The sequence below is a fragment of the Channa argus genome, chromosome 24, assembly GCF_033026475.1.
Source record: "Channa argus isolate prfri chromosome 24, Channa argus male v1.0, whole genome shotgun sequence".
Lineage (NCBI taxonomy): Eukaryota > Metazoa > Chordata > Actinopteri > Anabantiformes > Channidae > Channa > Channa argus.
The window spans coordinates 6,692,315-6,707,595 of record NC_090220.1 but is presented as its reverse complement, the minus strand read 5'-3'; the positions used below and the strand labels follow the sequence as shown (position 1 = coordinate 6,707,595).

At 39.7% G+C, this 15,281-nt stretch overlaps 1 protein-coding gene across 2 annotated transcripts in view; it reads right to left on the bottom strand.

The window, feature by feature from the left end:
• Window positions 1–15,281, bottom strand: part of uvrag (UV radiation resistance associated gene) — an 88,934-nt gene that overhangs the window by 36,576 nt on the left and 37,077 nt on the right. For both annotated transcript variants that reach the window (XM_067494317.1, XM_067494318.1), the window contains exon 13: window positions 7,269–7,344. In XM_067494317.1, the coding sequence (XP_067350418.1) occupies window positions 7,269–7,344 (76 nt within the window). The remainder of the gene's footprint in view (window positions 1–7,268; window positions 7,345–15,281) is intronic.

The window sequence follows — 15,281 nt, the reverse complement described above, 5'->3', positions numbered from 1 at the left end:
TATGAGAATAGCATATTCCCACCTCTCTCCTCACTCATCAAGAGACAACCATCAGCCTGTTGTCCCTGCTTCTGTCAGGCTGTTAACATTCTCAAACACAACCCACACTGCTGTCAAATTAACCCACGTATAACCTGCCAAAATAATCTCTTGCTTGAATTGAGATAAATAAAATGCACTAATGAAGTGATTTTTACTGTCAGTGGAGTACAGAGATTTTGTTAAATGTGGCACCTTAATGGCGTTCAAATGCAAAACACATTGACAGAGACAGGCTTTATAACTTCTTCACTATTAGATGTAAGGGGATGATTATCCAACATTTGTGCACCATGTGGCCATTTGGGAAATGACGCTCTAAGCACACAGAGATGGGTTATTCTTAACTAGACTACAGCCCCCCCCCCCCAAAAGAGCAGACATATTTATTACTTGGCCTAAAAGAACTCCACCTTGTACCTCTTTTCTTCTCTCCTCTTTCCTGTTGAAGGTTAAAGTGAGGTACATTACGTTGACTCAATGCTGCATTTTTGCTGGACCCATTTTATGTTTTATCATATCAGTCCCTCTAAAATGGAAAACGGATGTGGCTGTTATGGCAGGATGAAGACAATGAGTGGCAGCAGGCAGTTGAAATGGCCTGATTACTTCCAGGCTCTGTCAGTCTTAGGCTAAAGATGGTGGCGGTGCCTGGGGAACTGTGGTCCAGGGTTCAGGTAAACAAACAGCGTACAGTGGTCTGCATTATGATTTCTGAACATTGAGGAGTCTGTTTGTTAAGATGAGGTTTTGGCAGAGGTGGCTGGACAGAAGAATGACTGCTGTTGTTCAAGTGGGACAGAGGAGATGTAATTGCCAGTTTCTCAAATGTTGCCTGGATTGAACTGAGAAATGAGTCACAAACCGCAAGCCTTAGTTGGACCAAAAGACCAACAGGTTTCTCAGGGAATCCTGGAATAGTTGTGTCTAAAAGTGTCCCAAATCTCAGAAAGAACCTGCTAAAAAATAGGTATAGGGTGAGAAGTAGAGAGAAAATCTAGGTTCTGCTCTCATTTAAAGCAGAAGGTTAAGTGAACCAATTGCAAAGTTGGAAATAAAAAGATGGAAGATGGAGCAGAATGTTTTCACCTGGGAGCAATGCTCTGAAAATGGAAAGATAAATCCTTCTCAGCTCTAAATTAGTTTTCCCCCAAGTCCCTTGGCTAGGTTCATAATGGAATTAGACCATGACTGGTATTTTATAAAACACTGTAAAAACGTTGTAACAACTCCAAGATGCTAAAATGCAAGTTTTTTTCGCAATTAATGTGGCCCCTCCTACAGGGCGATTCACAAGACCCCAATAAACTCAGTTTCTAAGCAATGTCACCTTGCCCAGGTAAAGGAAAGTTGCAGTGTGAGCTTGGTGACAAGCAAAGTTACGGAACTACGCAAACCAATAAGTAGTATTGTAGTGGAGGTAGGGATGGATATGCTTTAAGTCCGAGCTTGTGGTCCATTGTAAATGGTGGACTGCTCCCTTTAGATTGAGAAATTCATTTTTAAAATCAAGAAACATCGTTTTTAATTTGCCAGGTGATCTCCATTTAAGCTCTGACTGATGGTTATTAGCTTTAGAATGTGACAAAGAATAAGTGGCCAAAATGTGTTTCATCCTTAGACCTCATATATAATAGATTTGCATACAACTATGCAACATGTCAACCTTGTGCAGCTTGCATTAATTTGTTGCATCAGATGTACACGTTATAAGAAATTAACGCTACACAAGAATCAATCCCGCATAATATCAGTGGGCGGGCATGAAACAATCTTGACAGAAGCAAGAAATCACAACAATAATACGAGAAGGTTCAATGAAAAACATTTTGTATAGATATTTCATGTCGTCACTCACCATTTATAAACAACATTTCTAACTTGTAGCTTAGGGGGGCTTAGTTTCCCTTCTTAGCAAGGCTTTCATACATACTATAAGTTTTTTGAGAGTTGAATATGAGCAATGATAGTAACAAGTATCCACAGACAGATCGGTGTGTTCGTCTGTGTGTGTCTCTCTCTCTCTCTGTGTGTGTGTGTGTGTGTGTGTGTGGAGTGACCAGTTGATGTATTGCATGCAGCTCTAAAATAGAATGTCCAAATCTTACTCCCACAAATAAATCAATGTACAGGAAACACCAAGAAATACAGGGCAGCTAGAACCAGATTGAGACCAATCAGATCTGGAACCGGCTGCTGTAGTTTACAATGGTATTTGCCCCTCTGTCTGGGTGGACCAGGATGGACAGACAGACGGAGTTTGATAACGTACATTTGAGTATTATACAATCAGTCACACAACTGCATACAGAAATGCACTATGGAACATTTCAGTTCATTTGCAAATGTGTTCACATACCCCAGTTATAGACCCTGTACAATCTCCAACAATCACATTAAAGGAAATAAGGTAATAGCTGGAGATACTTTTCATTGGGGAATTTTAACAGTCTTGACAACTTGGTCAGAGGTGGAGTGGAGTTATGAGGTGGAAAGAGAGCTGCGTAATGTTCATTTGTTCTATGTTTTCTGTATTTGCTTAGCTCATATGGTTTTTATTGAAGCACAATCACATAAGCTAATGGCCAGAAAGGGCTTTGCCAAGACTATTTCGTATCTCTTCTTACCAGGGTCATGAGCTTCGTTAGAGGGGTGAAGTGCTGAAGGAAGGACCTCATTTTGGAATTCAGTATGTAGAATTCACAAATATAAAGTAAAAGTAAACCGAAGAGACAAAGAGGTGAACAGGTTTGCTTGCAGTTTACCTCAACAAGCCCAGTGGTACATACAGTCAATTACTTATTAATCATTTCTAACCTTTTTCATTCATTAAACATTTTGAGGAGTACTGAATTGCTGAATACAACTATTGACCACAACATTAAATATAGCTGGTGGTTGTAAAGGAATAGTTTGTGGTTTTTCAACCTGATGGCTGTTTACCTGGAGTGCGAATAAGCTGTAAAAATAAGGGCCACAATGTAAAGCCTTTGTTCCATGGGAAAAATGCACCTTTTTTTTTACCTGAGACTCATATGCAATTTCCCAAAGCCAAACTGAATCCGAATCGATCAAAATTAGAGTGCATCAAAGAAAATGTTCCCTCTCTTTCTCCCTGATAGTCCCTTGACTGCTATGGTGCAAGAAGAAAAGTCCTTTGGTTTGTTGTTGTTCCAATGACCGACATCCTTCACAAGTTGTAAAGGGAGTTAACTTGGAAGAGTATTTTTACTTTGCAGGTTCAACCTCTAGAGTATTTTTGCAGTTTGAGGTTTTAGGACACAAATAAAATGTTTTATTTTTTTATTTTTTTATCTATGTTGTTTTGAAAGTGTTTTAAAGATTCCTTCTGAGAGAACCTGAAAAGAGCAAGTTCTAGTTAATATTAATCAAAAATTGACATAACTACACTGTATACAGTTTTTTACATTTATGTGGAGACTAAGATATTTATTAATGTACTTCAGTCCATAAATGCGTGGTTCTATATTTTAAGTTTGACACAACCTACATTTGTTATTCTGTTACTACAAGCAAGAGTTCTTACAGCATATCCTCCATGCAGAAATAAGAACAGAAAAGAGTGAAATCTTTTTCTTTTTTAAAAATAAATGCTGTTATTTTAATGCATAGCCCTCAAGTTTCTATAAAGACAAGGTTGAAATATCCCAAACTATTCCTTTAATAGTTTAGTGGCTGGGGGTCACCAAGGTCACTCTGAGCAGTCTTCAACTACACAGCCCCATATGCAGCAAGCTGTGATGGAGTGTGTGGCCAGACAAGTGTAACCATGGACAGCATTACATTTACCCATGCTAAACCCCCGTCCAACACAATTAAAACTGCCAGTTTTATTTATTGTTGGCGCAAATGGGTGTAAATGTCAACACTGAGTAAGGTATGAAGCATCTATCACTTCATGAGTAAATCATCAACATAAGAAATGTGTTAATTTATTGTATTTGTTATTACTGTAATTATTTTTTTTTTGTTGAAGTAAGGTACCCGTAACCTTTCCACATAGCTTCACTAATAATACATCAAGCCAACCAGCTCCCGTTCGGCTTGCTGCCACCTCCACTAACCGCAGTAGGTCCCCCTTGAGTCATAGCCATGTTTTATAGAGCCACAGTTGCCACCCTTAATGGCAACAGGCACTCTGACGTATGCTCCTGACCACCAGAATGGCACGCTGCCCACTGTGTTAAATTGCCCATAGTATTGAAAGGTGGAAGAGTGTACCCGACTTTCCCCAGTTGACAGAATTAAAGGTACTGTAAACTCCGAGGTGACCTGGTTGGCATACAACAGATTATTTTTAAATACTACATTTGTCAGTTTTCTGGGCATAAGCTCCACATAATATGATATACCAAGCTTAGTGACCAAGAGCTACTGTAAATGGCTTACCCCTCTCCCACAAACTAGTGATTTTGAGAAGCACCAGTTGCCATCTGACTGCTGGCAGGCAAAAGGATGCTGGTTTTGATTTGCAGTCAGTCACACAAAATAATGTATCTACAATTTGAAGATTTAACTGGGACCAAAGAGAATATATGCATACATACAGTATGACTCACTCAGGCATTGTGAATTTAGCAATATTTTCTGATTGCACAAAAAATAAGGAGTTGTATAAAGTCTGAGATTCACCTCAGATAGTTCTTCAAGGTCTAAACTTCTCTTTGTCAAACAAATTAACCTAAAGTGGCAGTATGGGAATGTGTTCCCACCTTACTTCCATAGTGCTCTAAGCAGCCTCTCTATCGTTCCCCCTGGCCTCGTGATATGAGACCTAATAAAAGCAAACGTCTCCCTTTGCCACATCAAAGCAAGGTTGACCTGCTGTGGCCCTGATCCTTCACCAGCGTCCCTGTATCACTTTCAAACACAACCACACAGGGCAATTTAATAAAAGATAGGAAGCTAATGTCTTCCACCTAGGAGTCCAGTCACTCAGCAAACCAGCCAATCAGCTTGGTCTGCTGTGAAATCAAATCTCTTCTTCATATCATCAGGCCAAACATTAGACTGGCTGGGCAATGGCTTCAAAACCTGCTTGTTTCAACCAAAGGAGGTAATTAAAGGCACAAAGAAGGAATAGTCAAGCAAAATTGCTCTAAAATATACCGGAGTAGTAAAGGAGTATGCAGTTTAATGCGGTGTGCAGAAATCAACCAAACTAGAGTAGGGAAGCTCTGTTTGTGGCGGGTTCTATTTTATTGACTGTGACATGTTTACCATTTATTCAGGTTTTAAACAATGCTCTATTATCACTATCATCTGGAGCTGGACAACTCATATGGCACCATTATTTTGTTTTGGAGTCAACCTGATAACTCATCCCTAACGTACATGTAGACAGGCACACATGGAATGCATAAGGCAAGGCTCCAAATGAAAGCTGAAATTTCATCCTGTAAAAATACTGATGCTTCACCACGCAGTTAATGCAGGACACGTTACTTCAAGAGCTTGTAAAAATGAGAAAAAGAAGTGTTTTCCTTACGGTTACCTTAAATTGAAGGTCGTTATGATCTTCACAACAATGAACAATTTGTTTATTTCTATGTGCATGGGCCACATTTAGATTGCTGTGGAAACTAAGTCACTGCTATTTACAGAAGTTACACATTAATAAGCGATAGAAAGAAACATGCTATCGGAATTAATCACTGCACAGATTACTCTTACAAAGTCATCATGCAGTCCTCACATGTGCCCACCTGTGTAATAGCTGATGCGTTCCATCTGGTTTCAAAACCCTAAATCTGCATTGGTTTCAGACACAGGTGTAAATGCCCTACAGGCAGGATCTCATTTTTCATCTTCAGTGGTTCAGACTCCTTTGAAGAACCATGCATACACTTTTTTTCCCTTTAATTTATTTTTTAGGGAGACATTTCTATTATGACAAGAAATATGTCTTGAAGTCCTCCCTTCATTCAAGTAGACATTTAACACAAATTAAGCAATATTATTTTAGATTTTATTGATGGGATGCTAATTTAGATACAGACAATTTATCTTGATTTACATGTGGGTTTTATTAGAAATCTAATTTAATTTTCTACAAGACTAAGTATGGAGTGCAACATTTTGTGGCACCACATGGTAAAGATTCATGAAACAGAGATGTCAGAAAGCTTAGATCATGATGTGCGGCTTTGATAAAAATGATTATTGTGAGGGGCATGATGGTTGATCAGTATGAATATGCATGCCAGATGATGAGAGGAGTAGATGCCAAATGCAGAAAAATTACACAGTAATTACATTATCTTTATATTTATCTATATATTTCTCTCTGAAGATAAACAGGGTTAGATATCACTACCATTATACACAACTCTTAACTTAGCCTACCAATCATTCTTTACCTAAATATGTTTCAGTAAAAAGCATTATGTTCAACTTGGAGGGCAGACCGTTTCCTACTAAATTTTTGGCAGGTCTGTTACAAATCTCAGTGGTGCTAATGCATGCTTGTGTGCATATATTAGCCATCAAAAGTGTGTGTGTGTGTGTGTCAGTTTTGATAGTTATTATAGTACAATAAAATCAAATGATGCTGACCTGAGTAGTTCACTTCTGCTAAAATTTCACCTCTGGGGTGAGAGTGTTTGGATTTACAGGCTGTAATTGAATAAGTGGCTGATTAGAGTTTGGTGTTAACAGAACATAAGCTAATAAGGTAGAAGACAATACCAACTTTGACTAAGGGCTATATTTTGGATGTACAGTATGATGCATAAATGATTATGTTGACATCTAGTAAGACTGTTTCAAAACATGCCACTTTTTCCTTCATTGTTATGGTGTGAGAACGCACCTGTTTAAGAGCTCAACCCATTGCCTGGGTGCAGGAGGAAAAAAAACCAATTCAGTGCATGATTTTAACTTGTGTCCTAAATGTGACCCACACATACTGTAGATAAAGGTTATGTTGTGATCTCCAGCTTCATAGAGTGGGCAGAGGTATGATATTTAAAAATTGTGCAGATATTTAGACTGTCAGGAAAAGGGTAGCATCCCCTCTTAACAGATGTCTGTAATAATTGTGGAAGTAATACAAAAGGAGACTTTGGAGGATAATAGGAGAGAAACGCTACGCTTCCTAAGAAGAGTAAAAATGTCATATTGTAACTTCTGTGTTCTCACATACACATACATTAAATAAAACTTTCACACAGTGTTAAAAATTGTGCTGATGTGTGTTTATATATTACCTGGGCAATGTTCTTGTTGAGTAAGTAGACCCCATATTCAAAATGAAACCTTTCTCCTCTGGGGTACAAAGGGAATCTGTGAAAGACAGAGGAGAAAGGCAAACTGAGCATTAAACAGAAACAGCTGATTTGTACCATTTGAGCCATTACACAGATTCAGAAAAATAAGTCTTAAGACCCTCTAACAATGCTGCTTATGCTGCATGTGAATATCACAATATAATGTAGGTCTATCTATGTGACAATGTTAACAAGGTAGTGTGAAATTAAAAAGGATGTGTTTTTTTTATTTCACAGTGAGGAATTTAAACAGAAGTTGCTCTATAGCTCAGCAACAAGGAATTAATTCCTCTCATTGTTGAAAAGTGCTTGTTCATCTGTCCAGCATTGTTTACAGTGAGTAACACTGGCAGACAGTTGAAGAAGCTGAGTCTCGGTCTATGCTCCCATTCTACCAAAAAAAATAAATAAAATCTGAAACTGAAATATCAAACAGGAGCAGAGGCGTGCAAAAGAGTGTCCATCCGTCTCTCGGCAAGAACAAAGAAAACTTCTCCTTTCAGCATGGTGGGAAAGTCCCATCTGTGCCAGTCAGATGTCTTAGTTAGGAGTGCACAAGAAGTGCTCTTGGGGGGGAGAAAGCCCTAGGTGCCGAGGTAGGGTAGAGAGTCAAGTATGCTGACTTCCACAGAGGGGAAATTCTCTTTGCTGCTAGGAACTTAAGGTTGGACTCATCCCTTCCTGTCATTATGTGCTTATGTCTGCTGATCTCCCACTGAGCAGGATAAAGTATATTGAGGCTTCAGCTTCACAGACAGATCAGGACTTCGAGCTAGTAAAACACACACACATACAAACACCAACACACTTGATACACACAGTTGCTTCTATAATATATAATGGCCTTCATTTTCTATTTTTTTATGTTAGCCATCTCTGAATTCAACCTGCAAATGCTTTACCTTCACTTTCAGATTAAAATAAACATAATCCCACTCTTAACCTCTAGCCCAAACACTACAACGAAGTGTTTTAAAGGAAGTTGGAAAATGTCTTAATTTTTAGAACATGTTACATAAGCTAAGTACTATCCCAGGCACACATACACACATGCGTGCTAAAGTCGCAACATCCATGCAGTTAGTTAAATAAACAGCTGTTGATTTATGGCTGCATAAGCTGTCACTGCCAAGGGTACACGCACCAAATAGTGACAACAATTGAGGGATGCTCACATCAAAACAACAGCACAAATTTATGTTTAGAGCAGCAATGTGATGCTTCTCCTTTAAAATAAAATGTATTTTAAATAAACCGGGTCTTTTACGTGAGAAAATGGGTATTCTGATCAGCAACTCTATCATTAATACAGAAGACTGGGGAAATACAGGGGGGACTTCAATGGGAGTTCCATGGCAAATTCTAAAAAGGGACCAAATCACATCAATAAGAAAATAAAAACAGCCGCAGCCTGTTTCCAGTGTGACCAATTCCATAAGACACATGCCTCTGGTATTATATGACAGTGCTGCCAGAACCAGAAGATGCCTTCTGATGTGTGCATTGTAGAGTAAGTGCAGACATGTGTTGAATGCTTAGCATGTGTGTGTATACAGTATATGTCTGTACTGGTCAGTATGTGCATCCGGCATGCCTCCTTCCTGTGTGTGTGTGTGTACGTGCCCCACGGACTAGGCCATGGTCATTTGTTAATCCTGTGTGAGAGCAGATATAAAGAGAGGCGCTTCACCCCCTCTCACTATCTGTAGGTGCCTGAGGTACTTGGGGGGGGGGGGGGGGGGGGGGTTACTCAGTGCTAACACTTCAGTGAACTTTACTGTCAACTGAGATCATGCTATTTTAATGTGCTTGTGTATGTTGAAGGCTGGGGTTTACTTAGATCTTGATGTTCCTTGAAAACAAATCTTTGACGACACCCACATTTTACTCTCTCAGCTGTAAAGACCACCGACCTAGGAATCTTTAACAAGAGATCTTCAAATTATTTGGCTTTAATCTATATCTTGGCTTTTTTTCCCTACTTATATCTGAGCATGCTTGAACATCACAGACAAATTTCTGGACTAGTACTCACTGTAAACACCTCTTCTCTCACACATTACACTGCAGCTCTGGGATGTTAATTAAGTAAACTTTCAACAGATGGAGATCATTCTAGTTCTAGAATAAATTTTAACAGGATGTTGCTGGCAAGCGAAAAGGAAGGCATTGTAGCCCGGGGACCACACAGCCCGCATCTTGATGGTCCTTCCCTATCCAAGACGTGCAGCCAGGGCCGCATGGAGAAAGCAACGTGCCATAGGTCATATCTCAGTGCTAGGAAGTGACGAACAGAAAGAGGAAGAACAACACAAAAGGCATCCCAGAGAATGTTGGCATTCCAAATATCACTTATCCACAAGCAGATAGGATTTGTTTGCTGATGAACACGCATGAAAAGGAAAACAGAGCCACTTCCAACACACACACGCAAACACATGAACACACATACAGGCTCCGTCACAGCAAAGTGATTAATGGCCGCTGTCCGTTTTTGTCTGAAATCACACTGGAGAGACTCCGGTTCACCAAACGCCAGGAATTCCTCCCAGGGACGTCCAGTAAAGTCAAATATATTATTACACAGCAGCGGGCGTTGAATCAAGGGAGGAAGTTTGAGGACAGAGGAAAGAGAGAAGGTAACAAAGTAGTGTGTGAACCAGCTGGGGGGAACATTTTACCAATTATCTGAAAAAAAAAAAAAAAACACACTGCTAAATGTCTAGTCTACAAAGAAGGGTTATGCTCTTCTTTCTAAAGCTGTCTACAGTATCTACAGATCTTAAGCTTAACAGGAGAGAGGGCCAAAACCTACGAATTGCAACTTTAAAACTCTTAGTTTTGAGTGTAGTGAGAGAAACAACCAAGAAACCCTGCTCATGGGACCTCGTGCTGTATTCGATCCCTATGTTGACAGATGCTTCACTTTAAAAGTATTCACAAGAATCTTAATTCTAAATTCTAAGCTTGGTCATGGCCAGCATAAACAAGAGGTGTTACATGAGGCTTCGTTAAAGCCCTGGTCAAGAGCTGACAGGCTGTAAATAGGCATAAAAGATCAAGAAGAAGGATATATTGCAAAATTCAGAAACAAATCTACAATATGCAATTAAAGCTATCAATAGCATGAGGCACAAAATCAACATTCTACTGTTTTTTAAGCTATGCAAAGTCTGCAAAATCCAGGTAGAAATCATAAAATTACCATAAGCAAGGACCTTTGAAACTTGCTAAGTAAGCTGAAGAAATCAATTTAGAAGTGAATATCCACACTGCTACCAGTGCTGTTCTATGAGTCCATTTTACAGGAGGCACTGACAGAACCTTTCCACAACAGGATCTGTTTTAAAGCACATTTTTGGTAAAAAGTAGTGTACACTTTAAGCATAATGCATTTTAAAAGTAACTTTTTTTCCTTTTTCAGTTTGCTCCTGACACAGTTTCAAGGACCTTGGGGACAGAGTGCTACTGCAATGATTTTTGCTATGACAGTAAAAATGTAAGTGGAATGTGTATGGAAGAGTCATAAGGAATCGGAGTAAGAGGACATAGAACGCCATTTTTAATTACTCAGCCAGCAGCAGAAGCATAAACTGAAGCAGTCCTGTATGCTAAACAGGATGAAATAAATTACAGTTCTGGAGGAATATGCAGGCCGGAGGAAAATCAGTACCCTGTCAGTCGGTCAGAATGGAGGGTCCTGGATAAACAGACACAAGATAAAAAGACTCTCACACACACTGGCCAGAGAAGTACAGCAAGTTTGTGGCATAAATTAAGCTTTCCCACGGCCTCAAAACATTTTGCTATCATGTTGTTTTTGATCAGGCCATGCTTCCCCTCTTACACCTTGTGAACAATAGTGCTTCGTTCTTTGTTTAATTTTATTGTACATGGAAATCAAATCATCTATATCACAGCAGTCCGCCTCGTATTTCTGCACTTTCCTCAATCAAGCCCTTTCTTCCATCAGCACGTCTCTCTCCTGCTCCCCTCACTGGCAGCTCTGTTGAAGGGTCATGTCCGGGAAACTAGCACAGCTGAGTATGACACCATAATCAACACAGCAACTCACTTTAGCATCCACTGAAAAGACTTATTACTGAAACATGAAGTCTGCTTTCATTTAGCTAATATTCAACTCTGCGTGCACTGGACCAAGAGATGAGAAAGGAATGACAGCGAGTTAAGTGCAGAAGTAAATCTGTCACTTTTTTCCTCTCATACAGTAGAACCAAATTGCCCTTCTTTTTTCTTTTAGGCTTCTGAGCAATCTCGCCACAGGATAGCTAACGTGTGAGTGCTGGCTCTGTGTACAGACGCAAAAATATGTAATTAATAAGTGTGGAGCCACGACATTGTAAAAAGACAAAAGCTGCATCTCACAGGAAAGTCCCCTGTCTTTATGAGGGAGAATATGTACACCCCCAGCCTGCCAGCTCTTTAACTGCAGGGTCTAGACATCCATTATCCACACATACAACCTGCAAATATAAAAGTACAGACTCTTGTTAAAAGGAGGAAACAACCAATATTCAGACAGCAATGAGATGAGGTAACAGGACGTTCACAGCACTTTCTTGTCCATTTTTTTTTAAACTCACTCTTTGCCCTGTTAAAGGTTCTTTTTAATAGCATTCTGACTTATATTTCTCTTATCTTTGGACGATCTTTAACCACCAGTGTCTACACCATCTCCTCAGACTGCACCCTGGGGGTCTCCTAGCAGGTGTCAGCAGCACATGACGTCTTTTATAGCTTCCAGTTAAACTGCTGCATTTGTGGGATATTTCTCAAAGAGAAAAAATAAGGTTACTGTAGTCAAGAACTCCAATGCAAGATTTGCTTTTTGTGGTTTTACAACAATGATGGAACAGAAATGGAGGACGCCAGGTCCATCTGAGCATTGTTTTTTAATTATAGATGTAATTCCTGTCCAGGCAGCCCTCTTAAAAGCAGTCTATTAGACAGACAAGGACACAAGGTCGCTGGGTGCAAACTACAGACAGCATGTATATTTAAGTTTGTTCAAGTATACTGGGCTCTTCTCTCTTCCCTCTTCAGTCCATTGTAATAACTGGAGGAGTGCAAAGGAGGATGTGGGCATGCAGGTGGGTGGTCGCACTCAGCTATACAGAGGTTGATGACAATTCAGAGGGAAGACTCTTAGTGACTGGATGACCCTCTGTAATGTATACACAGGCCAAGGTCTCCATATGTGGTGACTTGCCTGTTTAGACATCCAAATTAATACTGCAAATGTGCAAAACAACAGTTCTGTCTCACATGGTGGAGACGCGCCTTGGCCAGTACTAACACCGTTGCTTTAATGGTAGACATGGCTGGATAGGGGGTGGAGTGCTTGTGAGTTTCACAGTGTCTTTAATGTGCAATTTCAAACAGCATGAGGCCATTAATCATCTAGGCCTGCTTTTAAAAAAAACACCTGCCTTGCAACTGTCAAGGCCTTAATGGCAGTGGTTACTATATAAATCACAGTGAGCTGTAATTTTCAATATCTGAGAAATGATTACACTGAGCATCTGTCAGTGAATGCTATTTTAATGACCGCTGCTGCACTTAAGGCCCCAGTATAACTATTTGGCCATCTTGGTCTATGTCGTTAAAGTGTCTAATGAGTGATGTGACGGCTGCATGTTCTGTCATACCAGGTTTTCATCAGAGTCCTTAAAAATATCCAGGGTCTGCTGACCCCAGCTCCCAACTCCGCACCCCTCATTTTATTTTACTTCACTATTGTTTTCTTCCATTGTTCTAATTACAGGCAGAGATGGAGATGAAGGCCTCAATCTGACCAGCACTCAACATAGAAGTCAAAAGCTAAAGGCAAATTCTTAAATTCACGACATGTTACCCAAATCCAAAAGCCTAAGATTTTTGAAGCTTTTTAGAATTAGTATTTTATTCTAAACAAATACATGTGAACTTCATAGCAGTGCTAAAAGTCAAAGGACCACCAAAGTCATTACTGTGAGAAACATGAATTTCTGCATTTTCACTGCCAATGTTTTTCCCATTAAATGCTTTATATTTTTTCCTGTCTTTTTTTTTGCAACTTGGAGGGGGAGATTTTTCTTATATAATGTGAGGGTCAAAAGAAAATGTTGTTGGTGATTTTAAAGCCCAATCAGGCAAATTTGTGATCTGGGAATTGGGATATGCAAGTAAAATTTGACTTGAAATATTTCAGTATGGACCAAAGCAGTGGACCAACTGACTGATGAACAGGCCTTACAGCTAGAGTATGCTGGCAAAAAAAGAAAAAGAACGTCAGCTGACACCGACATAAAGTCTTGTACAAGTACAACCGATTTTTTAATTTATTCAACAGCATAAACAAGTAACCAAAACCATTCAAAGTTCTCAGCTGGCTGGGCCATTCTTTTCAACCTATGGCTTCCATTGGAAAGCCGCTGAGCACAGATGCTTCTTGTTATCTTTTTAATGAAGTATGGACTAAGACTGCTCAAATAAGCTGTGCAACAGCAGGGCTCCAAGATAAAGGGCTGCTTATGCAACTAACCTGTCATCCTAGAAGAGACTCCTTGACTTCTACAGAACTATTATAAACATACCATTCCTGCCATTGTCCTTGAGTGATTTGGCAGAAAACCGCAAAAGACAAGAAAACATTCTGTCCAGTTTGAAGGTCTCTTTGTAGTTGACATACAGACCTAAATAATGAGCTATTTGTTCAAATTTGATTTAAGCTCTCTGGCTCCTAGGTTGATTGCCTCCTTCATCTATTCTATGAGGAATACAGTAACTGAAACGTGTGCATATGACACTGCTTGAATAAAAGGATTTATTCTGTAATGCCAGACAAGGACTGAGTGTAAGGAAAGAATAAAGTCGGCACACTCAAAGAAGGAGAATGGTATCATTTGCCGAGATGGAATTCCTCTGATCTACGGTGTACTGTATGTAAAGAAAAAAAATCTTGGTAGATATCTAAAAACTTAGATAAAAATGAAACCTGATTGTGATACAAAGGAAAGCATATGTTTTTCTAATTTATATGAAATTACTATTTAACTATTAGTACAGAAAGAGCACAAAGCCAGACTTTACTTTGGGTGTTTGTGACATCCAATAATGTCGGTCTTCGAGCAGAATGCTTAACCTGCTCTGTAACCTAACAGTGCTGTTCCCTGTCACTGCTGAGCAAACTAAGGCAGGTCAGGGTGGTTTGGGTGTTATTCTCCCTCTCCTCCTATGCACATGGTCCATGTTAAGAGACGTGGAACTGCTGGAAACCCAGAACAATAACCTCTTTTCTTGGAGCTCACAGGTTCTTCTCGTCTTAAGCTGGCCTCCCTCCCCTGGCATTCACGGTCAGTACCTCCACCAACACTTTCTTTTGTGTTCCAACCAAGCAGTGATGTGTAAATCCAACTTACATCCCTTTTCCTTTAGCCAATGATAAAGAAAGTTTAAAAAAAAAATGATTTGCCTCAATACTTTGGAGCGAAAGACTATATGAGCCAATGCCTGCTTCTTAATGGCTTGGTTCTGTTCTCAATCAAACGCAGGACATCTGGATCACATCTCCCTACTTCTCCCCTATGCAATCAGAAACACTGGAACTGTGCTCTGCGCAAGACAAAACGTGGGTGCAACATGCCTTTAGCATTCACAAATTTTGAAGAAAATTCCTGACAGGCAATAGGTCATGGAGATTCCAAAAAGGCCAACAAATACTGTGTCAGAAACAGTCATCTTCCATGTCTCCTTTTCAGTCTTCCAGAACCACTATTACACTCTGCTCTGTGCACAACTGCTAGACCGTTCAACACATCTTCACTATATGACCATATGAATTAAAGCAGCCATTCCGCTGTCCCACAGGTGAAAGGAATAATGCAATATTAGACATTATTTTTCTTGCACAGCTATATGCTCATATCGATAAACAAGAGTTAATTTATACCG